This window comes from Chlamydotis macqueenii, chromosome 27, assembly GCF_036417535.1.
Source record: "Chlamydotis macqueenii isolate bChlMac1 chromosome 27, bChlMac1.mat, whole genome shotgun sequence".
NCBI lineage: Eukaryota > Metazoa > Chordata > Aves > Otidiformes > Otididae > Chlamydotis > Chlamydotis macqueenii.
Genome location: NC_141582.1, coordinates 5,508,453 through 5,535,240, shown reverse-complemented (window position 1 = coordinate 5,535,240; position 26,788 = coordinate 5,508,453). Strand labels below are relative to the sequence as shown.

The 26,788-nt window shown below is 61.1% G+C and overlaps 4 protein-coding genes across 4 annotated transcripts; 2 read left to right on the top strand and 2 right to left on the bottom strand.

The window, feature by feature from the left end:
• Positions 1–971: 971 nt before the first annotated feature.
• SLC20A1 (solute carrier family 20 member 1) lies at positions 972–9,174 on the top strand. The gene is made up of 10 exons (XM_086767958.1): positions 972–1,479; positions 1,563–1,703; positions 1,784–1,869; positions 3,299–3,395; positions 5,048–5,167; positions 6,773–7,021; positions 7,111–7,660; positions 7,751–7,936; positions 8,212–8,296; positions 8,673–9,174. The coding sequence occupies exons 1-10, from the start codon at positions 1,164–1,166 to the stop codon at positions 8,832–8,834; spliced, it is 1,992 nt and encodes a 663-aa protein (XP_086624084.1). The 5' UTR covers positions 972–1,163; the 3' UTR covers positions 8,835–9,174.
• Positions 9,175–10,171: 997 nt separating this feature from the next.
• Positions 10,172–14,107, top strand: LOC147597445 (cytosolic purine 5'-nucleotidase-like). The gene is made up of 18 exons (XM_086767960.1): positions 10,172–10,294; positions 10,652–10,725; positions 10,813–10,930; positions 11,010–11,105; positions 11,209–11,300; positions 11,393–11,450; positions 11,540–11,633; positions 11,712–11,765; positions 11,858–11,941; positions 12,093–12,134; positions 12,238–12,345; positions 12,441–12,507; positions 12,582–12,752; positions 12,915–12,966; positions 13,048–13,108; positions 13,197–13,373; positions 13,500–13,574; positions 13,679–14,107. The coding sequence occupies exons 1-18, from the start codon at positions 10,221–10,223 to the stop codon at positions 13,730–13,732; spliced, it is 1,551 nt and encodes a 516-aa protein (XP_086624086.1). The 5' UTR covers positions 10,172–10,220; the 3' UTR covers positions 13,733–14,107.
• A 668-nt stretch (positions 14,108–14,775) lies between these two features.
• CKAP2L (cytoskeleton associated protein 2L) lies at positions 14,776–22,051 on the bottom strand. Its single transcript, XM_086767946.1, has 9 exons — positions 22,012–22,051; positions 21,107–21,173; positions 18,924–18,990; positions 17,470–18,575; positions 16,849–17,041; positions 16,355–16,510; positions 15,769–15,832; positions 15,294–15,441; positions 14,776–15,204 (listed from the first exon to the last, which is right to left on the bottom strand). The coding sequence occupies exons 1-9, from the start codon at positions 22,037–22,039 to the stop codon at positions 14,961–14,963; spliced, it is 2,073 nt and encodes a 690-aa protein (XP_086624072.1). The 5' UTR covers positions 22,040–22,051; the 3' UTR covers positions 14,776–14,960.
• A 992-nt stretch (positions 22,052–23,043) lies between these two features.
• LOC104482028 (interleukin-1 beta-like) lies at positions 23,044–24,730 on the bottom strand. Its single transcript, XM_010123396.2, has 6 exons — positions 24,574–24,730; positions 24,449–24,497; positions 24,176–24,365; positions 23,911–24,081; positions 23,655–23,800; positions 23,044–23,566 (listed from the first exon to the last, which is right to left on the bottom strand). Exons 1-6 carry the CDS (start codon positions 24,618–24,620, stop codon positions 23,354–23,356), a joined length of 816 nt encoding a protein of 271 aa, XP_010121698.2. The 5' UTR covers positions 24,621–24,730; the 3' UTR covers positions 23,044–23,353.
• Between the last annotated feature and the right edge of the window lie 2,058 nt (positions 24,731–26,788).

The following is a 26,788-nucleotide window of genomic DNA, read 5'->3' as shown; positions in this document are numbered from 1 at the left end:
CCCCGCCCCGAGCGCTGCTGCCGCGGCCGGTCCCGGCAGGACGCAGCGTTGGCCCCAGCGTGGGGGCCCAGAGCTGCGCCAGGGCCGAGCTGAGCTGTGCCGAACCACGCCAGACCTGGGCCAGACCCTCGTGGACCCAGAGCAAAGCTCATATCCATGCCAAACTGCGCTAGGGCCAAACTGATCCCACACCAGTGCTGGACCATGCCAGAGCCCAGTTGAGCCCGCGCTTGTGGTGAGCTGTGCCGGGCTGTGCCAGAGCCAAGCTCACACCCGTGCCAGGCCGTGCTGCGCCCATGGCGCAGCTGAGCCAGCTCAGAGCCGTGCCGGGCTGTGCCAGACCGTGCCAGTGTCAAACTAGTCCATACCTGTGGCGGGCCGTGCTGGAACTGAGCCTGCACCTGTGTCAGAGTGGGCCAAACTGTGCTGAGCTGAGCCAGGCCAGACTGAGTAGAGCCAGGTTGAGCCAGGCTAGGCCAAGGCAAGTCAAGCTGAGCGGAGCTGGGCCGAGCTGAGCCAAGGTGAGCCCATTTGCGCTGAGCTGAGCCGGGCCGAGCTGAGCCAAGTCGAATCCAGCTGGGCCGAGCCATGCTGAGCCCGGCCCAAGGCGCGCTGAGCCCACCCAGGCCCGGCCCATCCGGTCCCGCCCGCGGGCACGGCCGCTCGCGCACGTGGTGCCGGGTCGCGCTGCCCGCGCGGGGGTGCGCGGTGGTGGGGGCGGGCTCTACTGCGCCCTTGTCCAATAGCGGCGCCAACCCGCCCTTCCCCGGCGAGCGACGGGCCAATGGCCGGGGTGAGCCGCCGTCACGTGGGGCAGCGGGCGACCGTTAAAGGACGGCGGCGCGGCGAGCAGCGGTGCCACTCGGCGGCGGCGGGGGCGGTGGCGCGGAGAGGAGCGGGGCCGCCCGCACCGGTGAGCGGCGGCCGTGGGGAGGGCGGGAGCGGCCGGTACGCGGTTCCCCCGCGCTGAGACCCCCCCTTCTCTCCCGCAGGATGAAGAGCCATGGCACGGCCCGCAGCCCCCGCGGCCGGCGGGGCCGTCGGACGGCAGAGCCCCCCTGCGCCCTGTAGCCTCCCCTCCTCTATTTAATTTTATACCTAACTTATTAATACCTCGCCCCGTCCTAAAAAAAAAAAAACAAAAAAAAACAGCCCAACCCACCATGGACCCGACCCCTGCCGTGCCCCCCGCCCCCATGGCGGGCTTCCTGTGGATGGTGGTCCTGGGCTTCATCATTGCCTTCGTCTTGGCCTTCTCCGTGGGCGCCAACGATGTGGCCAACTCCTTCGGCACAGCAGTGGGCTCGGGGGTGGTGACCCTCCGGCAGGCCTGCGTCTTGGCCAGCATCTTTGAGACGGTGGGCTCCGTCCTCCTGGGAGCCAAAGTCAGCGAGACCATCCGGAAGGGGCTGATCGATGTGGAGATGTACAACTCCACGCAGCAGCTGCTGATGGCCGGTTCGATCAGCGGCATGTTTGGTGAGGAACCCAAGGGAGGTGGGTGAGTGTCTCCCTGAGGGTGCCCTGCTGATGTCTTTCTTACCAAGCTGCTTCTCCTCCAGGATCTGCTGTCTGGCAGCTAGTGGCTTCATTCTTGAAGCTCCCCATTTCTGGCACTCACTGCATTGTCGGAGCGACCATTGGCTTTTCCTTGGTGGCCAAAGGGCAAGAAGGTGTCAAGTGGTCTGAGCTGCTAAAAATCGGTAAGTCTGGCTCGCCTGACTGCCTCTGTGGGCTTCCCCTTCCAGTGGGCAGGATGTTGATTGTGCCTCTTCTCTCCTAGTGTTGTCCTGGTTCATCTCACCCCTCCTTTCTGGCATTATGTCTGCTATCCTGTTCTTCCTTGTCCGGAGATTCATCCTCCGTAAGGTAAGGATTTTCTGACACCTTGGGGTGCCCAGCTGCTCCCTCCTCTCTCCATTGGCCTGGTTGGTTGGTTGGTTTGTGTGCATCACGGCTTCTCCAGGCGTGTTGATGCTTGGGTGAGGCCTTTGAGAGGATGAGATTGCCCTTCAGGATGGGAAAGCTAGACCTGTGGCTGCTCCTCAGAGTGGAGCCTGGGAGGTGAGGAGGCTTCACTCCACCTCCTCCAAAACATCTGGGCCAAGAGTGTCCTGCTTGGCCTTGGCAGAAGTGGCTGCTGTTTCCAAGTGACGTAGCCCAGAATTTATAAGACTGGGAATTTGTGCAGGCTTTTTCTAACACCTGGTGTGAGGATGGACCTTTCTTGTGTCAGGCCGCAGGTGGGGGCAATGACCAACAGTCACAGCTTTTTTTTTTAAGTCAGGAGGGCCAGAATTGTCCCAGCTGCTGCGGAAACTGCCCTTTCCTCCTGTCTGGGGCCCCACATAAACCCAGGGGTGCTCGGGCTGGCTTCAGGGAGACACTCCCACTGTTAGGAGCGTCTGGAAGCCTGGGAAGAGGGATTGGGCTTGAAATGGAGGTGGCAGCTTTAGACCTCATCTTTCTGAGGTGATGACAACTCTGGAGGGCAGGATGCTGCCAGCCTGGAGCAAGGATATCCAGGCAGCTGTACAGAGGAACGCCGGCACTTTCTTCTACATATTTGAAGTTAATTTAAATTATTGTAGGTCTTAGCTCTAACTATTTCTGGTTCAAGAGATGTTAAGATCTTGTCGCTGCTGGTTTCTACCTGGCAGCCCTTAAAACAACTCAGCGTCACTGCTGTCACAGTAACCTTGCGTAACCGGCCTTTCAAAGCTGGGCTGGCCCTGTCACGCTTCATCCTGGCGCTGAGTGGTCCGGTTCCTCTGTCCTGCTCGGTGTGTTTGTACTGACGCTAGGCCCCGATTGCTGGGCAGCAGTGGAGATTAAGTGCTCCTGCTGCTTGGTCGAGGGCCTCTCTGTGCAGGTACGTGGTCAAGTAAGCTGCTTTCTGAGTAATGGACTCTTTATTTTCATCCAAGTCGGCTGGAAAGAGGTGAAAGCTTTATCTGATAAATCGTTTTGTCAGAAAGTGCCTGGGGAGTCGAAAGAAAACATCCGTGCGGCTGGAGGCCGTGGAGATCTGCAGGCTGGGGAAGGGTTCAAGAGCTGAGTGCGAGATGTTCCAGCCTTTGGGGCAGTGGGGTGCTTGGCTGGACCCGTGGCGTTCTGTCCCCTCCCCACCCCGACCCTCAGACACCCCCCAGGCTGTTCTCCAGAAGCTGGCAGGAGCGTGGTGGTGGAGTTGCACAAAGCCCCGTTTTGGGAAGGGGCTGTTGCTTGGCTGGCCGCTCTCTGCTGCGGCACAGCCCTCGGGGCCTGGCTCTCCGCAGCACCAGTCCTTGTTTTGCAGGCGGATCCTGTGCCCAACGGCTTGCGAGCTCTGCCTGTCTTCTATGCCTGTACTGTGGGGATCAACCTCTTCTCCATCATGTACACAGGTGCACCCTGTAAGTACGCGTCAGAGTACTTGAACCTGAATTTAAAAATTCATTACAAAACCTCCATTAAACGCACGATTTACCCCTTTTTTGCTTTACAGGGCTGAAATCTTCTAGAAGGCGGTTGGCCTGTGCCGGTTACAGAAGGCTGCAGGCTAGTGTGTGCTGAGTTATGGGCTAGATAGTTGCCCAACCAAAGAGACCTGCTCAAACTAAACCCCTCCAGACCTTTCTCCTTAGACTTCCCAGGACTGGCAGATAACATGACTTCCCTTCTCTTACCTGTGCTCAGGTACCCGGCTGCTGCTGAGGAGACTCCTCGGGCTGCCAGTAGCGAGGGACGGAGGCTGCGCCTCCCGCTTCACCTTGTCCCTCAGAATAAACTTAATTGTCCCTGGCAAGGAGAGCTGGCACCCGTCCCAAGAAGAGGAGTTGGTAGCTGCGTTTGAAAAAGCCAAACTGAAATGCTCGTTTGGCTGTCATGTAGGGGGGACAGGTTGCGGGCAGGGTGGCTCTGCCTGCGGAGCCGGAGGCTCTGTAACCTCTGTCTGCTGCAGTGACTCGGCGTGAGCTGTTTTCAGTCCGAGCGTGGGTTTCCTGTTGTGGAGTGAGGTGAGGCGGTGCTGGCTCCGCAAGATTTTTCTCTGTAAACAGCGGCTGGAAAAAATTTTCTAGAGGGATGTCAGCCTTCCCCTTCCCTAGGAGAGAAGGCAGGGTCTCTGTGGTGCTGCTGGGGGCACTGGGGCTGCGGAGCAGCAGCAGCGCTGCTGTGCTGAGATCGTTTTATCGCTTGGCACCCTCAAGGTGGATTCGTGTTTATCCTGAGTCTTCAGTCGCAGGAGGGCTGGGTGAGCTCTGTGTGGCTCAAGGGCAGGGTTTGCAGCCTTCGGTGAGCTGGGCTTGGCATCGGCAAACGGCCCAATGCCAGGGTGAGGTAGCCGTGGTGTTGCGGGTAGCACGTTAGGAGCAGTAAGTGACTGCCTGCAGTGGGAAATGCAGGAGTCGAGCACCTGATCGCCCGACTGGGGGCTGTGTAGCGCACAACCTCTGCTAAAAGTCACGCTGCGTGTAAGAACGCTTCTAACTAGGTCATCTAACACCCCGGATGCCTTGAGACTTGGGTGCCTAGAGACTCGTGGAGCAGGAGAGCTGTCTGCCCCCCCAGCAGCTGCAGGAGTTAGTGGAGATGTGCAGCTCTCCGGTGGGAGCAGCCCAGGTCCTGCCTGTCCCCTCCCTGGCCTGGGGAAGCAGTGCTGTCACTGCAGCAGCTGTGCTGGGTGATTGTTTTGTGGTGTGGTTTTTTTTTGTTGGTTTTTTTTTTTTCTTTGACATTGCAGCAAGCGAGGAGGCTCCTTGTCCTGCTCAGGGTGCATGCCGGTCCCTGATGGGGGTTTGGTTGCGGAAGGGAAGGGCAAGCGTCTGCGTGTGTGAAAGGCTAGCTTTGGATGGGGGAGACTGTAACCTGGGGAGGGGCTTCTGTGTGGATTAAGCTCTCTGTTTCAGTGCGGGTAGCGGTGGCTTCCCAACAGTGTTTTCCCTGGCAGGCAAATTAGCTCAGGGATGTTGCAGGTGGTGGAATCCCCGTGCCGGGAGGAGCGAAGTCATATGTTGAGGAGGCTTTTGCCCGGAGGTTTTCAAAGATCCGTTGTTTTATTTCCTAGTGCTGGGCTTTGACAAACTTCCTCTGTGGGGTATCCTCCTAATTTCGGCGGGGAGTGCTGTTGTCTGTGCTCTCATCGTCTGGTTCTTTGTTTGTCCAAGAATGAAGAAGAAAATTGAACGTAAGTAACACCTCTCTCTTTGCAATCCTCTGGGGAAGGGCACGCTCGGACTAAGCAACTTCTTTTCCCAGCAGGAGATCTCATTAGCCGCAGGGCTGTTATTAGCAGGGATCCTCAGCTTCAGTTATCGCTTAAGCTGCTCTGCAAACCCTGAGGCACTGGTGCATGTCTCATTGAGCTGCGTGCTGTTCCTGACCCCCCCAGCAGCACCAGAAAGCTGCTCCGTGGGACCCCAGAAATCCCCCTCGGAGTAGCTGTTGTGCTGCTGAGTGGTGTCTGGTGGTGGGTTTCTCAGCAGCGCGGTCCCTCCTTGAGCTGCACAGGACACGGGTGATATGAAACAGCCAGATTTTGCTGTTTTGTAGAGAAGAGGAGAAGGCAGGAGACAACCTGCCTGTTAACTGGTGTAACCTTTAATCCTCTGCATACCTGCTGATCAATCTTTGGCCTGGCAGATGCAGATCACAAGTTTAAAGCTGTGTAAGCTGATGAAATCCTTTCCCTGTAGCACCAAAAAAAAAAAAGAGAGAAAAATCTCTATTGAAAGGCATCCAAAAGAGCAGTCCCGCGCTCTGCCGCCTGAAAAGCACAGGCAACTCTTCTGGAGTCGTGTGTGGTCTTGCATATAAATTGTGTGCAGTCTGGGGCACTGAAGGCGCTGGAGATGAGGGGATAACCAGTGTCCTTGTCAGACTGGTGTAATTGGGGTGTGACTAACAGTTTTATGGCTGCCCTTGACATTCTTCCAGCTGTTCGAGCTTTGGCTTAACTCCTGCCCTGCGAGGCGGGCCTGGCGAGCACTGCTGGGAGGGGGAGATGAGCTCTGCGGGGGCTCCGCGCCGGGGTGAGGGGCTGGGTGCTGCCGCCTGGCCCTCGCAGCTGGCACGCTGCCGGGGAGTGGGCGTGTCGGCAGCGAGGAGGTGGCTTGTGTTGCTGTCTGAAGGAGCTGACCTCATGTTTTCACCTGGAGAAAACATGCTTTTCCTGGTAGAGGGGAGGGGGCGTAACAACCTCTGCTCCCGGGGTTTGGTGCCACTGGCTTGGCTCTTCCAGTGGGACAGGAAACCAGGCCGCCCTTGGGAAGTGGAGACTGGCTCCTGTCTGGATTTGTCACCCACCAGTGGGAGCTGGAGAGGAGCCTGGGCGGGCGAGTCTTCCTGGCAGGCTGGGACTGGTAGAGGAGCGGGGCTCTTCTGGGCACCTTCCCATCGGCTTTGGGGTTGCAGCTGCCCCAAGAAGTGGGTCCAGAGCATCCCACGGCTGCTGGGACTGGGACTGGGACAAATGCAGCCCGAAGAGGAACGTCTGCTGTGGGAAGGATGGGTGTAAGAGCCCCATAATGGTGCTCGCCACACCCTGTGTGGGTGGGGGGGATCTAAAAATAGGAGATGAGCTGGCTTGTGATGGTTTGGCTGTTGTGCCCGGGACAAGGTGCCACTGCCCAGCATTTTCCAAAGTTCAGGATGCGGCGTGGGCTGGGCTGGGGGGAAGCTGTAAATTTTTATTTAGCTGCCATAAATCTGAAGGGTGATGGTTGTGGGCTTGCTCCTGGCCTTGGGTGCGGTTGGTGGGAAGGGGTTTGATGGCAGCCACCTCCCTTCACAGGAGAGATCAAATCCAGTCCTTCCGAAAGCCCCTTGATGGAGAAGAACGTCAGCCCAAAGGAGGAGCAGGAGGAGCCCAAGGTGCCTCGGGGTGATGCCAAGAGGCCTGTCGTCGATATGGGGCTGGCTGCGCCCCACCGGGCGGCAGTGGAGGAGAAGACGGTCTCCTTCAACCTGGGGGACCTGGAGGAGACCCCAGAGCCGGAGAGGCTCCCCAACTTTGACTTGAAGGAAAGCAGCGTCGACAGCGGTGAGGAGGGGGGCAGGGGAGAGGCCACCCAGGGGTGCCGGGGTGGTGTCCCAGCCCGGGTGCTAAACCCCCGCTGTCTCTCTTGGCAGGAGCCATGCGGTTGCCGAATGGCAACCTTGTCCAGTTCAACCAGGCCGTTGGCCACCAGCTGAGCTCCAGCGGCCAATACCAGTACCACACCGTGCACAAAGACTCCGGCCTCTACAAGGAGCTGCTGCATAAACTGCACTTGGCCAAGATGGGGGACTGCATGGGGGACTCAGGGGACAAGCCCCTGCGGCGCAACAACAGTTACACCTCCTACACCATGGCCATCTGTGGCATGCCCCTGGACTCCCTCCGCACCAAGGAGGGCGAGGAGGTGGAGAAGCTGACCTGGCCCATGGCGGACACCAAAAAGAGGGTCCGCATGGACAGCTACACCAGCTACTGCAACGCGGTGGCAGATGCCCACCCAGCTGCTGATGTGGATCTGAACACGGCCCAGGTGGAGATGGGTGTCAGCGACCGCAAGGGCAGCAGTAGCTCCCTGGAAGAATGGCACGATCAGGACAAACCCGAGGTGTCCCTCCTCTTCCAGTTCCTGCAGATCCTCACAGCCTGCTTTGGCTCCTTCGCTCATGGTGGCAACGACGTCAGGTCAGCTGGCTCAGCAGGAGCTGGTGGGGTTGCTTGTTGGGGCCGGTGCCCGCCCAGCCCCTCTGGACCAGCTCCCCTTTTCTCTTCCAGCAATGCCATAGGGCCCCTGGTCGCGCTGTACCTGGTCTATCAGACGGGCGATGTGGCTACCAAGGCGGCAACTCCCATCTGGCTGCTGCTTTACGGGGGTGCGGGGATTTGCATCGGCTTGTGGGTCTGGGGGAGGAGAGTCATCCAGACCATGGGGAAGGACCTGACTCCCATCACGCCGTCCAGGTGAGATCTGGGGCGGGCGAGGGGCTGCCGTAGAGCTGTGTCCTGTTCCGGAGTCCCCTCCTGGGCTCTGTTTTGGGGTTTTGTTGCTGGGGTGTGTGTGGCCCTGTGCCACCTCCCTGTGTCCCTTGAGGGTGGCGCTCTGGAGAAGCAGAGTGAGGAGCTGACCCTGCTGTGCAGGGGGGAGCAGGCCTGGGTCTGGCCTGGGCTAAGCCCCCCCCTTGAGGTGTCAGGGCAGAGGCGTTTGGGTGTTTCTCAGACATTTTCTGTCTCTGCAGCGGCTTCAGCATTGAGCTGGCGTCTGCGCTGACGGTGGTGATTGCCTCCAATGTCGGGCTGCCCATCAGCACCACGCACTGCAAGGTAGGTGAGGGCGCGGCACGGTCCGGCTGCGAGCTCGGCTTCCCCCGGTCCTGGTTCTAGCAAAGCTGAGCCTGTGCGGGGGGAGGGGGGTCCCAAACAAAACTGCTGTCTGCATCTCGGTGCAGGGTGGCGGCGGCTGCTGGGGCTGGGGACGGTGCTGGGGGAGAACAAAACCCCCTTTTGAGGGGTCCCTGGGCTCTGCCAAGGGGTCGTGGGAACCGTCGCCGCTCTGGGACAGCGGCTCCTTGCCGCCCTCTCTCTGCCGGGGGCCTGGAGCAAGACCCCCGGCCCCGCAGCTGAGGCTTCTCCCTGGGAAGGGCTGGGGGGGGTGGGAGTGGTGAGGGGTGCCCCTGTGCTCAGCTGTGCCCTGCGGTAGGTGGGCTCGGTGGTCTCGGTGGGCTGGCTGCGCTCCAGGAAGGCGGTGGACTGGCGCCTCTTCCGCAACATCTTCATGGCCTGGTTCGTCACCGTGCCCATCTCGGGTCTCATCAGCGCTGCCATCATGGCTGTCTTCAACTTCGCCATCCTGAGGGTCTGAGGGCCGGGCGCTGCTGCCGCTCCCCTCTCGCCCCCGCCTCCCCCGGCCGCCGTGGGGGGCTCGCCCTGCCCAGGGCCGGGACTGCCGTCATCGCTGGGGCTTCCTCTGCCTGCGTAGTGTTGTCACTGAAGGTTTTTTTTTGTTTTTGTTAATTATTTTTAATATAAATGTCTTGGCGCTAAGTTTTGGGGGGGTGCGGTGGGAGGCTGTCCTGCCCCGGGGGTGCCTCCCCTGCTGCGCTGTAGCTTTAGATGAGATGGTGGGAGGCCACCGATCCTATTTTTTTAATGAAGAGCCCCTGGCAGTGATTCCTCCTGGGTAAGGACCGGGGCTGGTCCTTGCCCCTCCCTGAGGGGCTGGGGGGGGCTTGCAGGGCTGTGTGTTTCCCTTCCCCCCCCGCCCGAGCGGCCTGCACTGCGTTTGGCTTTGCATCCATCCCTGTAGCGGTGCTGCTGCCCAGCCACCCTGCTTGGGCGGGGGGGGGGCCCTTGGGGTGCAGCCCCCCACTCCTTCCACTGCTGCTACCTCGGACTCAATAAAGATTTCCTTCGTAGGCCAGTGCTGCGCCTGTTCCTGGGGCCGGGGGGGGGCCCTGGCCCCACGCCCCTGCCTGGGGTGGCTGATAAGAGCCCCACGTGCCCCCTGCTCTCACAGGACCGCCTGTAAACACCCCTTCCCTGGGTGGGGGGGGGGTTATCGGGGCCCCACAGCTGGGGAGGCGGCCCCTGCCCCTCTCAGTAGCCCTGGGGGCCCCCCCACCCTGCTGTGGGGCAGGGGCTGCGCTCCCCTTCCATGTCCCCAGCTCCAGGGCGGGGGGTCAGGGCCGGGCACGGGGACCCACGTCAGTGGGTCGGTGTTGCAAGAGCAGGTGCCACCCGGGGTTTGGGGGGGGGGGGGGGGGGCACCCAGGGGTGCTGAGCCCTGCCTGGGGGATTGGGGGACGAAGCCTCGTGGGGATGGGACACGAGGGGACTCCCGCGGGGATGGGGGGAGGGGGCTGTGTCCCACGGGACGTGGGTGCCCCCTCCTGTCCCCATCCCTCCGGTGCTGTGAGGGGCCGAGGGTGGCCCCTGCACCCCTCCCTCCCCCCGCTGCCCCCCCCCAGCGGGGGGGGTCGGTCCTTGACCCCCGGTTAATGAATGATTCGCCCTGGTCGCTGGGCAAACACCGACGGGAGGGGGCGTGGGCACCGTCCGGGAGGGGGGGACTTCTTTTGGGGGTGCACGGAGGAAGGGGGGGGACAGTGCCCCATTTGGGGGGGTGTCACCGCCCCGGGGCCCGTCCCGGCTGTAGCTCTCGGGGGCGTGGGGGGGGGGCGGGGCGGTTCCGCCGGGGGCCCCGTTAAAGCGACGGCGACCGGAGGCGGCGGCCCCCGAGGGGACGGCGATGGGCAGCGAGGGGGAGCGGGGCCCCCCGGGCCAGGGCGATGCCCGGGCGCTGCGACGGGACTGCCAGCACCGGTGGGACCGGGGGGGCGGCAGGGGGGCAGGGACCCCGCGGGACCCCACGGAGCAGGGAGGGGGGAAAAAAGAGACCCTGGGGGACCTCACAGTGGGGGGGGGGGGGGGCGGACGGACAGGCCAAAACAGGGGGCTCGCCCCCCGCCCTGCCTTGCACCCCCCCCCGGCTCCATTTCCCTCCCAAAAAGCCGCTTTTCCGCTCCAATAACTCGCTGTGGGGCCCAGGGCCAGGGCGGGCTCGCAGCAGGGACACACGTGAACAAATCCCAACGCCCCCGCCCCCACCTCCGAGCCACCCCCGGCCCCAGAGACCCCCCCCCTCTGCTCTATAGACCCCCCCCCGCTGTTACCCCCCAGGATCTTCGTCAACCGCAGCCTGGCTCTGGAGAAGATCAAGTGCTTCGGCTTCGACATGGACTACACCTTGGCCAGTGGGTTGGTTTTCTTTTTTTGGGGTGGGGGTCAGGTTGAGGGGTGGTGGGGACCCCCCATCCCCATTTGCTCCCCCCCCCCCCCAGTGTACAAGTCCCCCGACTATGAGGAGCTGGCCTTCGCCCTGCTGCTGGAGCACCTCGTCTCCATCGGGTACCCCCACGAGATCCTGGCCTACAAGTACGACCCCACCTTCCCCACCCGGTGAGCTGGGGTGTTTTTTGGGTCGGGGGGGGTGTCAGTGGGACCCCCCCCCCACCTGCTGACGGGATACGCGGCGCAGGGGGCTGGTGTTTGATGCCCTGTACGGGAACCTGCTGAAGGTGGATTCCCACGGGAACTTGCTGGTTTGCGCCCATGGCTTCCGATTCCTTAAGGGGTGAGTTTGGGGACTCCCCCCGCCCCCGGCTCCCAGGGCGTTGCTGCCCCTCCCCACACCCTCGGCGTGATGCAGCTCCATGCTCCCCCCCCCACCTCCCCAGGGCTGAAATCCTCCACTATTACCCCAACAAATTCATCCAGCGGGACGACATGAAGCGCTTCCACATCCTCAACACCCTCTTCAACCTCACGGGTGAGTGTGATGCTGCCCCCCCCCAGCCTCCCTGCACCCCCCCACCCCACTGTGGGGTGCTGCTCCCTCCCCTCACGCCCCCTCCCCGGCAGAGGCCCACCTCTACGCCTGTCTCGTGGACTTCTTCACCAGCTGCTCCAGATACGTCAAGTAAGAGGGGGGAGCAGGGGGATCTGAGGAGGGGGATCTTCACCTCCTTCACCCCCCCATCCCCCATCTTTTCTTCTGCACCACTGCAGCTGTGACACTGGCTACAAGCACGGGAACCTCTTCATGTCCTTCCGCAGCATGTTCCAGGACGTGCGCGAGGCCATGGACCACGTCCACCTCTCGGTGGGTGAGGTGGGCAGGGTGGTTTGGGGGGGGGCAGTGGAAATGCTGGAGGTCGCAGGCCGCGCGCACCCTCTGCAGGGCTGCCTGAAGGAGAAGACGCTGGAGAACCTGGAGAAATACGTGGTAAAGGACGTGAGTATCTGCCCACCCCCGCGTACCCACTCCTCTCGGCCAGGTCCCCGTGGCCCCCCCCGCACCCCCCACAATGACTTTCCCCTCGCCAGCCCCGGGTGCCGCTGCTGCTGAGCCGCATGAAGGAGGTGGGGAAGGTCTTTTTGGCCACCAACAGCGACTACAACTACACCGACGTGAGCAGGGGGTTTCTGTGTCCGTGTCCGCCCCCTCCCCACCCCGGGTCCAGCCCAGGAGGGGCTTTATTTGGGGGCGGGGGGAAGGGGGCCAAAGGCAAGGGTGTACCCTCCCTGGCGTCAGTGGTGGTGAGGCCGGGTGTCCTTGCAGGCCATCATGTCCTACCTGTTCGACTCCAGCGACGCGGATGAGGTGAGGCTGTCCCCAGTGCGGGCTGGGTTGGGTGGGAGGGGACACAAGACACTGTCGGTTGACCTCCCCCCCCGCCCCTCCACCCCATCCTGACACGCCTCAGGCCGAGACCCTGAGGCGCCCATGGCGATCCTATTTTGACCTCATCGTGGTGGACACCCGCAAGCCGCTCTTCTTCGCTGAGGGCACCGTCCTGCGCCAAGTCAACACGGTGGGGGACCCTGCGGGTGGCACGTGGGGGGACTCACCGGGGGGGGGGGCATGCGTGATGGTGCCCACCCTGCCGTGGGGGGCCTTGTCCCACAGGACACAGGGAAGCTGCGCATCGGGACGTACACCGGCCCGCTCCAGCACTGCGCCGTCTACTCCGGTGGTGAGCGGACGCTTCTCAGGCGGCACTGGGGGAGGTGTCCCCGCACCAGTTGCCCTGACACCTGGCTGTCACAGGCTCGTCAGACATGGTGTGTGACCTGCTGGGCGTGAAGGGCAAGGACATCCTCTACATGGGGGACCACATTTTCGGGGACATCCTCAAGTCCAAGAAGCGTCAGGGCTGGCGCACCTTCCTGGTGGTGCCCGAGCTGGCACGTGAGCTGCAGGTCTGGACGGAGAAGAGCGGTGAGCAGTGCGTGGCCAGGGCCACGGTGGTGGCCCGCAGCCTCCTCCCCCACCTCAATGGTAAAACTGGCCGCAGTAGGACGCGCCCGACGCTCCGAGTCAGTCGTGCCGGGCAGTGGTTGTGCCATTGCCCGCGCTGAGCTGACCCCGTTGTCTTTGCAGAGCTGTTTGAGGAGCTGCGGAGCCTGGACCTCTTCCTGGCGGAGCTGTACCAGTGAGTGGGTGGGGAGCACTGGGAGGAAGTGCAGGCACCCATGGTGGACCCTCCAGGCGAGCCCGATCTGTCCCACTCCAGGCACTTGGACAGTGGCAGCAGCGAGCGCCCAGACATCAGCTCCATCAAGCGTCAGATCCAGGTGACACTCACAGCTCAGCGCCCCCCCACTGACCCCCCTTCCATGGGGGGCACCCATGGGTGCCCTAACCGTCCCGCTGCCCCTGCAGAAAGTCACGCACGAGATGGACATGTGCTACGGGAAGATGGGCAGCCTCTTCCGCTGCGGCTCGCGCCAGACGCTCTTCGCCAGCCAGCTGATGCGCTACGCCGACCTCTACGCGGCGTCCTTCATCAACTTCCTCTACTACCCCTTCAGCTACCTCTTCCGGGCACCCCCTGTCCTGGTACGCGGCTCCCGGCCCCTCCTGCTCACCCGGTGTGCCTCAGTTTCCCCTCCCTGCTCGAGGAATGGGGTGGGGGGGCAGTGAGCACCGCTGGGCCCCTCTCTGTGACCCTTCTCCCCATCACAGATGGCGCACGAGTCGACAGTGGAGCACGGCCGCGTGGACGTGGGGGAGGCAGGCATGGGCCTGGCACCTTGGCAGGTGAGTGGCAAGAGGCAGAAGGGCGTGGGAGCCCCCGCAGCCCGACGCTGGTGGGGTCCTGTGCCTGCTCAGCTCCCCAACACCTATTCCTGGCTCCCTCTCAGGTCACTGGGGTCCCCCAGGACTACAGCGGGGAGGAGGATGATGGAGAAGCCTGAGCTGAATGGCTGACCAGCTGCTGAGCTGGGAGGTGCCTGTACCCCCCAGGAGGGCATTTGGTGGCGCCAGCCCGCGCCCCACATTGCCCCTCTCCAGTCTCCACACCACAAGGAGCTGCCCAGTGCCCCCTGCCTTCGCTCATAGCCACCCCCCAGCCAGCTCGGTGCCAGCCTGGGACCACCCGATGCCAGGCAGAGGTGGCAGCGCCGCTGCCCCAGTCCTCGCTGGAAGCCCGCTTTGCGGCGGTCAGCAGTCCCAGCGCTCCTTGCCCCTCTCGGTGCCTGGCCTGGGTGGAGGTGCTGCTCTCCGGAAACCCCTTTTACCCGCTGTTACCCCTTCTATTTATAAAAGAGACTCAAATGCCTGGCACCTCAGGGACGTTAAATTGGTTATTTTAAAGGAAAACAGCTTGGCTTCCGAGCCTGGGAGGTGGGGGTGAAGGGTGATTCCCAGATCCTCGGCCAGGAGCTGGGATGAGTGCAAGGCCCTGGGCAGAGGGGTGGCAGCCCTGTCCTGTACGCTGGAGGAGGGGGCCCCAAACCGGAGCCAGAACCTTGCCGGGACTTCCAGCTGCTACTGTAAGACTTTCTCCAGCATCAAGGGTTTTTTTTTTTTTTTCCCAATAAAGAGGCTGAGCCAATGCTGGTGGCGGCTGTGTGGGATGAGGGCAGGACAGTCACTCGCTGGGGATGGGATGGTGACGACACACCACGAGGGGACGAGCTCCGCGCCCCTGTGTGCGTTGCCTTCAGCCTCCTTGGGGGCCGGCGTGAGATGTGACTTGAGATGTCAGCTCTGACACGGCTCCGTGGGGAACACCTGGATGCTGCCCGGGTAGGGCACTGCAAGGCAGCCATGCAGCAAAGACCTCAGGACATTGCTTCCAAAAGGTGCCTGGAGCATGGCCGTCTGCCAGGCCTCATCCTACAGCAGGAAAATGGGGCCGTGTGTCACGGCAGAGGAGCCAAGGGCAGGCCCAGTGGATGCAGCGTGCGTCTCCAACCTCGGACCTTGCACACTATGCACGAGGCCAGACTGCACCTGTGCTACAAGTTTTTATATATTTGAAACTGTGCTTATATAGTTAAACCAGTGCTTATATATTTGAAGCAAGCTTATTACCTGCCACCCCAACACAGTTATAGCTGAGAGGCAACGAGAGAAGTCGGTAGAGTGCATGCAAGGCAGCACGGGAGAGCGCACAGCCTGCAGCCCACCAGGAATCCCTCAGCAGGACTCCGAGGGATACGACCTCAAACCCTCCAGCTCCGCCACCTCTGGCAAAGCCTTGTTTTTCCGGAAGAAGAACCAAGTCTCCTTCTCAGCATCCAGGATTTCACTGAGGGACGACACCACAGGGTCATGGTCCTTCAGCATCTGTGGGTAGCAGCTCCCAGCCTGGTCTATACGCCGTGAGCGCCGCACTGGCGTCAGGAATTTCAGCTCCTGGCCTTCCAGCAACTCCTTTCTTCTGTGGGGAGAAGAGCCTTTAGGTAAATCCCGCAGAGGAGCACCGGCACAGAGGGCGCTTGCTGCCAGGAGCAGGCAGCTCAGCCTTACCTGCTCGCAGATGTAATTTGTAACTTGATTGAGGCGGGCAGGCTGGTGAGGGATCTCCCCGTCAGGCAGGGAGTTGCTTCCACGTGCTGCCTCTCGCTCGGGCAAGGTGTTGTTGGGTCCCGAGGAACGGGCTGCTCAGCCTTTTCCCCTGGCAGGAGAGGAAAAGGGCAGCATGGTTGCAGAAAGGGCAGAGAGCCGCAGCCAGGGAGGGATCACAACACCACAGCGCTCCAGGCACGGGCGAGGGCACCTTGCTGCGGAGGCTTGATGAGCCAGGACTGTGCCCAGCCCTGGCAGAGGAACCTTTTCCCATTTTTGAGATCAGGATTGTGGACTTTCACAACACTGAGTCAACTGAGGGACACGGGGTGCTGAGACAGACTGTGAACCACGCCGCTTCCCTGCCTGCAGCAGCAGAGAACCACAGCCTGCCCACGCTCCAGCCTGCCAGACGGCCCCTGCATGCACGTGTTACCTTCTGATGTTTGGTCTGCAGCCTTCAAAATATCAAGGACAACTTCTCTGAGCTCCTGGAGCGGCTGCAAGAAACATAGAACACAGGTCAAGGCAGGCCTGACTCGGGAACAGGAGCGTGGAGGTAAAATTGAATGGGAAAAGAGGTTTTTTGCTGCGTCGTGACACCCTGTGCTGGGGACAGCAGCAAAAGGCTGCAGAATTTCCCTTCTCCGAGTCAGCACACAGGCATGGCTGGGCAGGCATCCGCCCTGCGTGGGTAAATCCCACCAGAGGCTGCAGTTACGCCGCCCAGACCAGCACAGAGCTGCCATCATGTTGCTTCCAGCTACAGCTCTGCCACGGCACGGGGTGCGTGTCCTCCCCGTCCTCCCCCGGCCCCATTTGTGCCCACGCGGGCACTGCCTGCTTGGCTGATTAAAGCCAAAGGTGTTTCTGTGGGGCAAAACGGGACCAGCAGGGCTTTTTCACCAGCGACTAGCACTGCTAAACTCATCCCAAAATCCAACCCCTGGATCAGAAGGAAACCTGCTTTCGCAGAGGCAGGGAACACAAGACGCTACCGAGGAGAGGTGTGCGTCACTCACCGCAGCACCAGCACAGACTGCTGCTTTGTACAACTCCGTCACATCAAAAGGGCCGCTCCGGGTGAGGAGTTTTGCTTTGCAGATCCAGAACTTGGCAAATTTCTCTGCCTGGGGCACGTGGGACAGCACTGCAGAGAGCTCCTCTGCCTGGACACCCTGCAAGAAGAAGGGGAAGGTCCTGGAGAAAGGCATCTGTTGTAAGGGCCAGAGGCACGCGCTGGGCTGTCAGCGTGTAACCGCTCTCTAGGAAAAGGAGTTTCTCAAGAGTCTGATGTTGCAAGTCTCCTACACGGCTGAGGACAGATAATAGCTTTCCTGCCTCTATTTTCCCCTTGCTGAAATGAGTCTAGCATTTCAGAGGGATGTCGAGGGACAGACTCTTCAGCGCTGGCACTAACGGAGCCACCAAACCTGCTGGCAGGACGTGGCCCTCCTCTCCTGGGATGCTCCAGGAGAAAAGGAATCTGTTCAAGCATCTCCTTTCCCATTCCCACCTCCTCAACGAGCTTCAGGCACTCAGTTAATATGTTGTTGATCTTCTCCAGGGAGAGCTGCTCTCGTTTCTCTTGCTCCTCTTTCTCCTTGGCATTTCTCCCAGACAGCTTCACTGATTTTTTCTGAAGCAGCATCATAGGTGGCCGCTTGTATGTCTTGCCTTTGGATGCCAACCACTCCTCCAGCTGTTTCCTGTTAAAGGATCGAGGAATCACTGTTACCACCCCAGCAGACCACCAGCACTTGCCAGGCTACTGTTCTCCCTTGGAACCCTCCTCTCGCCAACCTCATCTGCTCAGTGAGAAGCAGTACATCCTAAAAAGGCACCGGAGCTCTAGGCTAGGGAAGGAAAGCACTCTCAAGTTGAAGCATGCCTTGAAGATACAACAGGAGAGTGGCTGCAAGTTCTCCTCCCGCTTGCTTGGAGAGGAACCCAGGGTACCACCAAATCTCATCCCCGCCTTCCCCTTCTCTGGGGCATCAAGCTCCAAACAGGCGCTCACTGACAGGGGACTCTGGACCCTGTTTGCAGGGAGGTGGTGCTGCTTCACCCAGTTAAATACGTGAAACCCTGCTGTCCCCTGGAGGCGAGGACAGAGCCGGCCAAAGCTGCTACTTACTTACGATTCGCAGCCGATGGGGTCTTGGGAACACGCCGAGCCTGTATTCCACTGGCCTTCGGCAGCTCCGATTGAAGCCTCTCTCTCCTGCTCCCAGAATCGCTCTCAATTCCTGGAGTTTTGGAGCCGCGTGTGCTGCGAGGCTGGTGTTGGGGGACTCTCACTCGGGGTGCTGCTGTGCATCGGGGAGGCACCACCGTCACGTCCCTCCTATCTACCTCCCCTCTAGCCACGGGCCTTTGCCGCAGCACGGCGGCACCCGGTTTCAGGTTCGTGGTCCCCCGGGGCCTGCTGGAGGCCGGAGGCTTTGTGGGAGATCTTTTCATTTTGAGGGGTCTACTGTGGTGCTGCAGACTTCCCACTGGGCATGTGCTAAGTGGCTTTGTTACGAGTCCTCTTGCCGTGTTAGTTTTTTCCTGGTTTGCGCCTGGTTTTTTGTGTAGCAAATTAGTAGAAGCAGTAAATACCCGAGGGGGCTGCAACAGCTGAGTTTTGACACTTGGTTTCTGAGATGTGCCCTTTGAGCCTGGCAGGGTTTTTCTGAATTTCTCCTGAATCGCCTCTTCCTTAGCCTGGTGGCTATTAATTCTGTCCTTTGGGCCTCTGACAGTTCTTGACGTCGTGGCTGAGCTTTGCTTGTGAGCCAAGACTCTCTTGTTTCCATCAGACTGAAAAACTCCGCTCAGCATGGGGTGTGCAGAGGTTTGTGCTCGGACATTTTCTTTGTTGCAGACCAGCCCGTCCTGCAGGTCCTCATTCAGGGAGCAAGGCATTGCAGGAGTGGGTTGGGCACTTCCAGTCTGAGGCGCTGCAGCGGTGACAGTCTCCTGTGCAGGCTTCTTGTTCCTTTCCGGATTCAGGTGGCCAGAGGTTGAACTTGGGAGCTTCCCTCTGGGCTGTGCAGAGCCGCTCACGCTCAGCACAAGCCCCATGGGAAGCTTTGCGCTCTTCCTCGGCTGCTCTGGACGCACCACCACTACTCTCTGGGATGTACTGGAAGTCTTCTGCTGGGCAACGCGGCCAGCATGCTGTGTGGATTCGGCACTGAGCTTACTGTCCCTCTGAGCGCCCACGTTTCTGAGCACGTCCTTCTTGTTCCTGTCAACCTGGAGAGAGGAAGCAAACCTCAGCCCTGAGGAGAGCTCAGCTTGGTCAAACCCTGACAGCGCGCTCCTGCTAGCCCACGGGACACCCAGGCAAAGGCCCACAGTGCCCCAAGCAGTTGTCAACAGAACAATAACACAACACCCACCAGCACAGGGGCAGCGGACAAGCCTCACGTATTAAGTTCCTCTGAAAAATAATTAGTTAGCTCATTGCCAGGTATTTAGTGATCGGTTGACTGCACCCCATTTAGGGTCAGGAGCTCGCTACCCTGATTTGGGTGCCCTGTTCTGCCCAAACTCCCTTCAAGCTTTGAAAGACAAAACTAGACTCAAAAGATTTCTACTTACATGTTCTAGTTTAGAAACTGGTCCTGAGAGTGGCTTCAGGTCATTTGTTTGATCCTTTAAAAGGGGTCTGTAGGAAGGCAAACAAGATATCAGGGAATTTAACAGCAGCTGCGGAAAAGGTTAAATATCCAAAACACCGCTGGTTGCCCCAGTCACAGGAGCTTATGATAAACTTTTGGAAATCAAAAAGCCATCAAGGAAGTACCTGTAATGTAATATTGTATAATGTAATATTACTTCTTTTTCTTCTGCGTGGCAACAGAATAGCAACACAAAATGCTGACGCTCAAGGTTGTTGCAAAACTCACGGCTGCCACTGTCAGCAAAAAGAACCAAAATGGCCCCTACAGGCAGGGGGCTCGGCCGGCGAGGGTCTGGGGGGCTCCCGGTGCTGCTGTCCCTGGCTGGCATGCTGACCTGCCCCGCATGCGGCAGCCAGCCAGGTGTCTCGCAACGCTGCAGCCAGGGTTTTCCCTCCGCCACGACAGCCACAGCGCTGCGGCGGCTGATTCACGAGCCCCTCCAGCTGCCCGAGCACCAGCGGTGAAGCGGGGAGGTCGGGGAGCGGCCTTGGCTGTCGGCTCCCCCCGTCCTCTCCTCCTCCCTGAACGCTGCCCCAGAGCTAGCGGCCCAGCTGTTAGGGAAGATTAATGCCTGTACAGATATTTTTCTGTAATGAAAGAGCCTGGAGAGTTAGAGTGTCCTCTATTCTACTCAAATGGTGCACTATGCCATACAGAAAGATCACGAATCTTCTCTCCTCGTTTCTGTTACGCTAGTGGCACTTGGCAGAGCCTGGCACCAGGGACTGGTTTACTCTTTCTGCTCTCTGATCCTGCTTCCCTTTATCTTCTCCGCATGGAGAAGTTTTACGGCTTCCTCCACGCTGCTACGTCGTACAAAATACTGCAACAGGGAGTCTGTCAAGCGTGCAGGTTTGCCGAGAGCCATCAGCAATGTTTTTTTTTTTTTCCAGTTAAAAGCTTTGCAGAAAGGTGCCTCCCTGCCCTCAGTGTGCCAGCGGTTGCTGCAACTCTCCTCAGCCCTGCTCTCCATCCATTCTCCGCCCAGCCTGGATTTGTGCCTGGGATTGCCCCAACTGTCCTGGTTTCAGCAGGGATGGAGTTAATTTTCTTCTCAGTAGCCGGTATGTTTGGGATTTCGTGTGTGAAGAATGTTGATAAAAGCATTCTGATGATACGAGTTGTTGTGAATGAGACCAAGGACGCTGTCTGGCTTTCCAAGTCTCGTTAAGGTCTCGTTAACGTGTAGATGTGGGAAGCTGGGCGAAAGACAGACAGAATAATTGATCCAAACTGGCCAAAGAGAGTATTCCATGCCATAAATGTCATGCTCAGTATGTAAGTGGGGGTTGCCCATGGGAGGGGGCACCCATTGCACCCATTCCATTACATCCGTTCCTTTCTGGCGCCCACTCGGGCACCCTTGGAATCTCCCTTGCTTGCTGGCATCGTTCCCTCTGCCTTGCTGGCTTGCTCTCCCCCCCCCCCCTTTGCTTGCTGCTCGGTGTTGTTCCTGTGATCGCTGCTCAGGACGGGCTGTGTCGGTCATTCAGACATCGGGTGGTGAGAAATTGTACATTGTTCATTTTGTATATTTTGTACTTATTAATATCCTTATATTCTGTTAGCTTTGTAGTTTTTAGTGTTTTTAGTATTTTTAGTAAACTGTTTTTATGTCAACCCACAAGTTTTCCTTTCCTCCCAATTTCTCTCCCCTGTCCTGCTGGGTAGGGGGAGGATGAGCGAGAAACTGTGTGGTGATCTGGGCTAAACCACCGCACCGACCCAGGTGCAGGACCTTGCCCTTGGCCTGGTTGAACTTCACGAGGTTGGCATGGGCCCACCTCTCAACTCCGTCCAGGTCCCTCTGGGTGGCATCCCTCCCCTCTGGCGTGTTGATGGCACCGCACAGTGTCAACGCTCAAACCATCCTGTTGCCCCTGCTGCCAGCAACTCCGCAGAGCGCTGCCGGGGTGCTGCGAGGTAGAGCTGCCTTGGCAGCAGGGCACCAGGAGGAGGTGATTCCCTGAGCGCCAGTGAATCACCGCGGAGAGAAGGCAAGCCAGGAAGAGTCAGCTTCACCTCAGAGAATCACTGAGTGACCTGAGGTGGGAGGGACCTTTACAGATCATCTTATCCAAGCCCAACATCCTGACTTACTTTGCACTCAGGCATTTCAGCTTTTCCTTGGCTGCTAGGTAATCCTGGAGCTGTCTTCTCCGGACTTCTGCAAAGAGATGGCAGGAAAATGCAGTGCCTGCACCACCAGCCTCGGTATTTGGGTTTGTTTTGCAGTCACAGCATTACTGTGCAGGTCCCCCGCCCCCAGCAATGCCGTTCCCAGAAATTCCCAGAGTGATATCGTCCAGAGGCTCATCGGCACAGAAAGACTGGAGCTCTCAGCGTGCTGCTGCTCGACGCCTTGGTTGTGTGGGGTTCAGCTAGTTTGCCGAGGGGAAGGGGACACACTGATGGTGAACCCCACTTCGGCTCCGTGCTCCGGACGCCTGCACCTCGCGGTGAGCGCAGGTGGGAAAAGCGAGGGGTGTCTCAAGAGGCGGGGGCAGGGCACACCCCTGACACCTCCCAGTTTGGCTGTGCTACTGGGGCATCTCACGGCTGGAGCCCAGCATCACCCCATCCCCAGGGCCTCGCCCCTGTTCCACCCTCCCGTGACAGCCCCACGCCCGGAGGGCGCCTCAGCCCCCCCTGCCCCCCAAACCACCCCCCTTTCCCTTGACGCCGCACCCCAAGAGCGGCCCCCCCGCACCCCCAATGACACTCCGCCCCCGCTGCCTGCCCTCCCCAACCCCCTCAACGCGCCCATATCACGGGTACACCCCCCCTGCACCCCACACCACCGCATCGCCCCCCGCCCCCCCTTCCGCGGACCTACAGGCCCCCCACAGCCCGTACCCGCCGCCCCGCGGGTGTCCCGTGTCCCTGCCCCGCAGGGTCCCCCCATCACCCGCCCCATATCAGCCCCTGTTCCCCGGCACCCCTGCCCCACCGAGCCCCCATCTCCGCTGGCAGCTCCCTCCCCGCGGGCACCCCCGGCCCCTCACCCTGCGCGGCCGCTCCCGCCTGCTCCATGGCCGGGCCCTCTCCGCAGCCCGGCCAACGGACCCGCCAACAGCTGCGCCGCGCCCATTGGCCACCGCCTTCTTCAAAGCGACCAATGGAGAGCGCGAAACCGCCTGCTTCGAGCGGGGCTGCGGGGTGAGGAGAGTCGTGATTGGGTAGAGGCTGGCAGGGGGGCGGGGACAAGGGGGCCTGGCCGGCAGCCCTGCTAGCTGAGGGGGCGGGGCGAGGGAGGGGCGGAACACAGCGGCAGCGCTGCTCCGCAATTAGACCGGATTTCCGTCAATCAGCGGGCGGGGCGGGGCCTGGCAGGGGCCGGCACGGCGCGGTGTGTGCGGTGGGGCATGCCCCGTCCCGCCACGTCACACCATTTTATACCAGACCGTGCCATGCCCTCCACGCTGTGCCGCGCCACGCTACGCCGTGCCAGGCCACGTCGTGCTACACCACACCACACCGTGCCATGCCATGCCGTGCCACACCATGCCGTGCCACACCATGCCGTGCCATGCCTTGCCGTGCCATGCCTTGCAGGCTATGGTAGGCCATGCCGTGCCACAACATGCCGCCTCACACTGGGCCGTGTCACGTTATGCCATGCCTTACCCTGTGAGTCCACACCACGCCATGTCATACGACGTCATGCCACAGGGTGCCACATCATGCCATGCCACGCCGTGCCATGCCACGCCAGGCCATGTTACACCACCCCACACCATGCAATGCCACGCCACGCCATGTGACGCCACGCCGCGCTGCATGATGCCACGCCGTACTGTAGCCCACCGCACCTGCGAGACACCCACCCAGCCACCCCCTCCTCAGCTGCGGGGTGCCCATGGGGACATCCCCAGGTCTGGGGGGGGGATCCCTTGGGTGTGGGGGTGGTCCCTGGGCTATGGGGCTGCCCCCCACCCCCTGGGCTTTGCACCCAGGCCTCGCGAGCCCCCAAAAGTGGCCAAAAACCACCCCCACATCACTTAACCCCTGGGAGAACCACAGGCTGAGCAACGCCATCCTGGGAAACCTTTTATTTCTGTCAATGTCCCCGCTCCCGATAACAGACACAAAATATTGCCAATGAAATGTACATAAGTTAAAAGCACGGGACGGACACAATAAATAAGGGTAAAAGCACTGGGCAGACACAACGAATGGGTATAACCTGGCGTGACTCAGGCCCACGGGGCCCAGAGCTGCTATCTCACGTGAAATAGATGGGGAGGAGGGGGTCCCGGCTGAGAATGTTTGTACTCGGTACATACGGCTTGAAAACCGGCGACTGCCGGTTGGGTTGGGCTGGACTGGGCTGGGCGCAAGAGCTCCTCAGCGCCTGCTCAGCTCGTAGGTGGCGATGTTGACCTGGTCGGGCTGGTTGGTGATACCGACGGGCTGGCGGGGCTGCAGGGAGGTGCAGATGAACCAGCCGGGGAAGGCGGCTGACTCGAAGCGGGTGGTCCTCTCATCCGGGCTGTCCCAGCGGTAGAAGATGAACCGGGTCAGCTCCACGCTCTCGATATCCTTCCTGATGTCGGCTTCCTACGATCAGGAAGGTGAAACGGGGTTCAGGGTGGGATGGAGGCCCCAGCCCCGCAGCGGGGACGGAGCCGCTGGAGCCCCTGCTCACCTCCAGCTGCAGCGCAGGCTCGGCGCCGCTCATCACACACGACATGTAGAGTTGGTAGCCCTTGATGCCCAGCGCCACCGGCACCCGCCCGGTCCCTGCACCGCCTTGCGATGACCGAGGACGGTATAGAGCGATGTTGAGCTTCACTGCAGAGAGAAAAGGGACGGGTTAACCGGTGGTCTGGGGGCCGCAGGGTGGCTCCCGGATGGTCCTGAGGCTGGAGACAGAGCCATTGGGTCAGGACCGTGTCCCTCACCTTTCCGCCCGGTGGAGGGTCCCTGCAGGTGCAGGGCCACCAGCTGGGTGGGCGACTCCAGCACGAAGCACTTGTGGTCAATGTCGAGGATGTCGAAGGACTGGGAGCGGGTGTAGCGGTAGACGGGCGCCCCGGCGTAGCTGCTCTCGATCTGCTGGAAGGAGACGGGCTCTGCGGAGAGGGAGGCCATCAGGGGGATGCTGATGCGCCCGGGTCCGAGAGCATCTCCCAGCTGGGGTGACACCCCCAACGCCACCCCCCATACCGAAAATATCATCCAGGAAGCCCCCAAGGTCACTGTCGGCAAAGTCCTTGTGCGCCGGCTGCTTCAGGAGCTTGGCCACAGCCACCACGAGAGTGGCAGCCTGGCGAAATGTTCTGGTAGGGTGTCCCTTGGTCACCGTCACCTGGATGCCCACCCCAGATGATGTCACCTCCAAGTCCACGCGAGGTTTCTGGGGAGGGAAGGGGATGTGGGGTGAGAGCCCGGCTTCCCCATCCTGGGGGTCCCAAGACCATTCCCATCCCCCAGCCATACCTTCTGCGGGCAGAGGCAGTCGGGGCCATAAAATGTCTCCTCGTTCAGGCTGGAAGGAAAAGAGAGGTGGTGAAGCCAGGGTGGCATCACATCCCCAGTGTCCCCTCTGGCATGGCCACGCTTACCTGCTGCTCTCCAGCGTGTCCAAATCAGGGACGAACGCCATCTCCATCGCTGAACGCGAAAACCCGGGCAGGTATCTGCAGATATCTGCTGGTAGCCGTCAAGTGCCGCGGCGCTGGGCTGCCTGCTCCTGCCTGTCCTGCCAGCAGTGTTGCCTGGGCGCTCTCTGAGCCTGGTGTCGGTGCGGCAGGTTTTCAAGAGCTGCTGGAAGGAAGCGCCGTCAGAGCGGGATTTCCACCTTTCGCAACACAAGGGTTCACCCAGTTCCTCCAGTGAAACCAGGAGGGCTGGGGGGCCTGGCTGCCCCGGAGCAGCGTCATGGGGCTGAGCTGCGCGTGGGGCAGAGAGCAGGGGTGATGCTCTGGGGTTGGTGCGTGGGGCAGAGCAGGGGCGATGTTTGGGGTCAGTGTGTGGGGTCGGTGCCCCTGTGTGGCCCTCGGTGTCCAGGCTGACACAGCAGGGACTGCCCCAGCCCCAACCCCAGCCCCATCCCGCCGGGGCCGCGATGACACCCACCCTCGTCAGGGCCGGGGACCGCAGCCGCCCCGGAAGGGGCCAGTGGCGCAAGCGCTGCCGCTCCGCCATTTCCCCACAGTTTCCTCCTGCGCTGCCCAGGCCTGTGGCACCGTGGCCAGCATGGCCCCTCCGTCGCCGCTCCTCTCCCTGCTGCCCCGCTATCAGAGGGCACAGGACTGCACAATCCCCTCAGTCCCTTGTGCCCCCTCGTGCTGCCCTGGGGACATGGCCTTTGGGGATGCTGCATCTTCGGGGACACTCCTTGTCCTGCCCCGCTCCGCAGGACGCCCTGCGTCCATCCAGAGCGCTGGCAGTTACGTCACGCTGGCCAGGCTGGCGATGTGCACGGCCTGGACTTGCGTGGCCGTGGGCTGTCAGGGTGTTTTCCTGGCACCCGTTTCACTTCCCAAAAGCACCGGCCGGCCCCCGCCACAGCTCCTGGGCTCAAGGCCGCCGTGGCCATGACTCACCAGCAGGAAATTGCCAGCAGCCCCAAAACTCCCTGGGGCACCTCCTGCCCTGCCCTGCCCTGCCTGCGCCCCAGGCCACGCCGCCTGTCCCCTACGCAAGGGCGAGGCCCACTGGCTGCCACCCATGCCAGGAAGGCCTGAGGTCTGCCAGGCCATGGGGTCTGCCACGCCAAGGGGTGCTCCACACCATGGTGGGTTCCTCAGGCCGTACTGAAGGTCCCCAGGCCGTGGTGCGGTCCCCAGCCTGTACCAAATGTCCCCAGGCCGTGGTGTGGTCACAGGCCATACCAAATGTCCCCAGGCCGTGGTGCGGTCCCCAGCCTGTACCAAATGTCCCCAGGCCGTGGTGCGGTCACAGGCCATACCAAATGTCCCCAGGCCGTGGTGCGGTCCCCAGCCTGTACCAAATGTCCCCAGGCCGTGGTGCGGTCACAGGCCGTACCGAATGTCCCCAGGCCGCGGTGCGGTCACAGGCCGTACCAAATGTCCCCAGGCCATGGTGCGGTCCCCAGCCTGTACCGAATGTCCCCAGGCCGTGGTGCGGTCACAGGCCGTACCAAATGTCCCCAGGCCGTGGTGCGGTCCCCAGCCTGTACCGAATGTCCCCAGGCCGTGGTGCGGTCACAGGCCATACCGAATGTCCCCAGGCCGTGGTGCGGTCACAGGCCATACCGAATGTCCCCAGGCCGTGGTGCAGTCCCCAGCCTGTACCAAATGTCCCCAGGCCATGGTGCGGTCACAGGCCATACCGAATGTCCCCAGGCCGTGGTGCAGTCCCCAGCCTGTACCGAATGTCCCCAGGCCATGGTGCGGTCACAGGCCGTACCGAATGTCCCCAGGCCGTGGTGCAGTCCCCAGCCTGTACCGAATGTCCCCAGGCCGTGGTGCGGTCACAGGCCGTACCAAATGTCCCCAGGCCATGGTGCGGTCACAGGCCGTACCGAATGTCCCCAGGCCGTGGTGCAGTCCCCAGCCTGTACCGAATGTCCCCAGGCCGTGGTGCGGTCACAGGCCATACCGAATGTCCCCAGGCCATGGTGCGGTCACAGGCCATACCGAATGTCCCCAGGCCGTGGTGCGGTCACAGGCCGTACCGAATGTCCCCAGGCCATGGTGCAGTCCCCAGCCTGTACCAAATGTCCCCAGGCCGTGGTGCGGTCACAGGCCGTACCAAATGTCCCCAGGCCGTGGTGCAGTCCCCAGCCTGTACCGAATGTCCCCAGGCCGTGGT

Bases quoted from the DNA above. Each gene is read 5' to 3' on its own strand.
- SLC20A1 (XM_086767958.1), top strand. From the start codon at position 1,164: ATGGACCCGACCCCTGCCGTGCCCCCCGCCCCCATGGCGGGCTTCCTG. The intron at 7,022-7,110 runs GTGAGGAGGGGG...CTCTCTTGGCAG, and splicing joins GGAAAGCAGCGTCGACAGCG to GAGCCATGCGGTTGCCGAAT. The intron at 7,937-8,211 runs GTGAGATCTGGG...CTGTCTCTGCAG, and splicing joins ACTCCCATCACGCCGTCCAG to CGGCTTCAGCATTGAGCTGG.
- LOC147597445 (XM_086767960.1), top strand. From the start codon at position 10,221: ATGGGCAGCGAGGGGGAGCGGGGCCCCCCGGGCCAGGGCGATGCCCGG. The intron at 10,295-10,651 runs GTGGGACCGGGG...GTTACCCCCCAG, and splicing joins CGACGGGACTGCCAGCACCG to GATCTTCGTCAACCGCAGCC. The intron at 12,346-12,440 runs GTGGGGGACCCT...CTTGTCCCACAG, and splicing joins TCCTGCGCCAAGTCAACACG to GACACAGGGAAGCTGCGCAT.
- CKAP2L (XM_086767946.1), bottom strand. From the start codon at position 22,039: ATGGAGCAGGCGGGAGCGGCCGCGCAGG. The intron at 18,576-18,923 runs GTAAGTAGAAAT...TCCTCTCTCCAG, and splicing joins CAGTTTCTAAACTAGAACAT to GTTGACAGGAACAAGAAGGA. The intron at 15,205-15,293 runs GTAAGGCTGAGC...TTCTCCCCACAG, and splicing joins CAAATTACATCTGCGAGCAG to AAGAAAGGAGTTGCTGGAAG.
- LOC104482028 (XM_010123396.2), bottom strand. From the start codon at position 24,620: ATGGAGATGGCGTTCGTCCCTGATTTGGACACGCTGGAGAGCAGCAG. The intron at 24,082-24,175 runs GTATGGGGGGTG...CCCTCTCCGCAG, and splicing joins CTTCCTGGATGATATTTTCG to AGCCCGTCTCCTTCCAGCAG. The intron at 23,567-23,654 runs GTGAGCAGGGGC...TCCTGATCGTAG, and splicing joins AGCCTGCGCTGCAGCTGGAG to GAAGCCGACATCAGGAAGGA.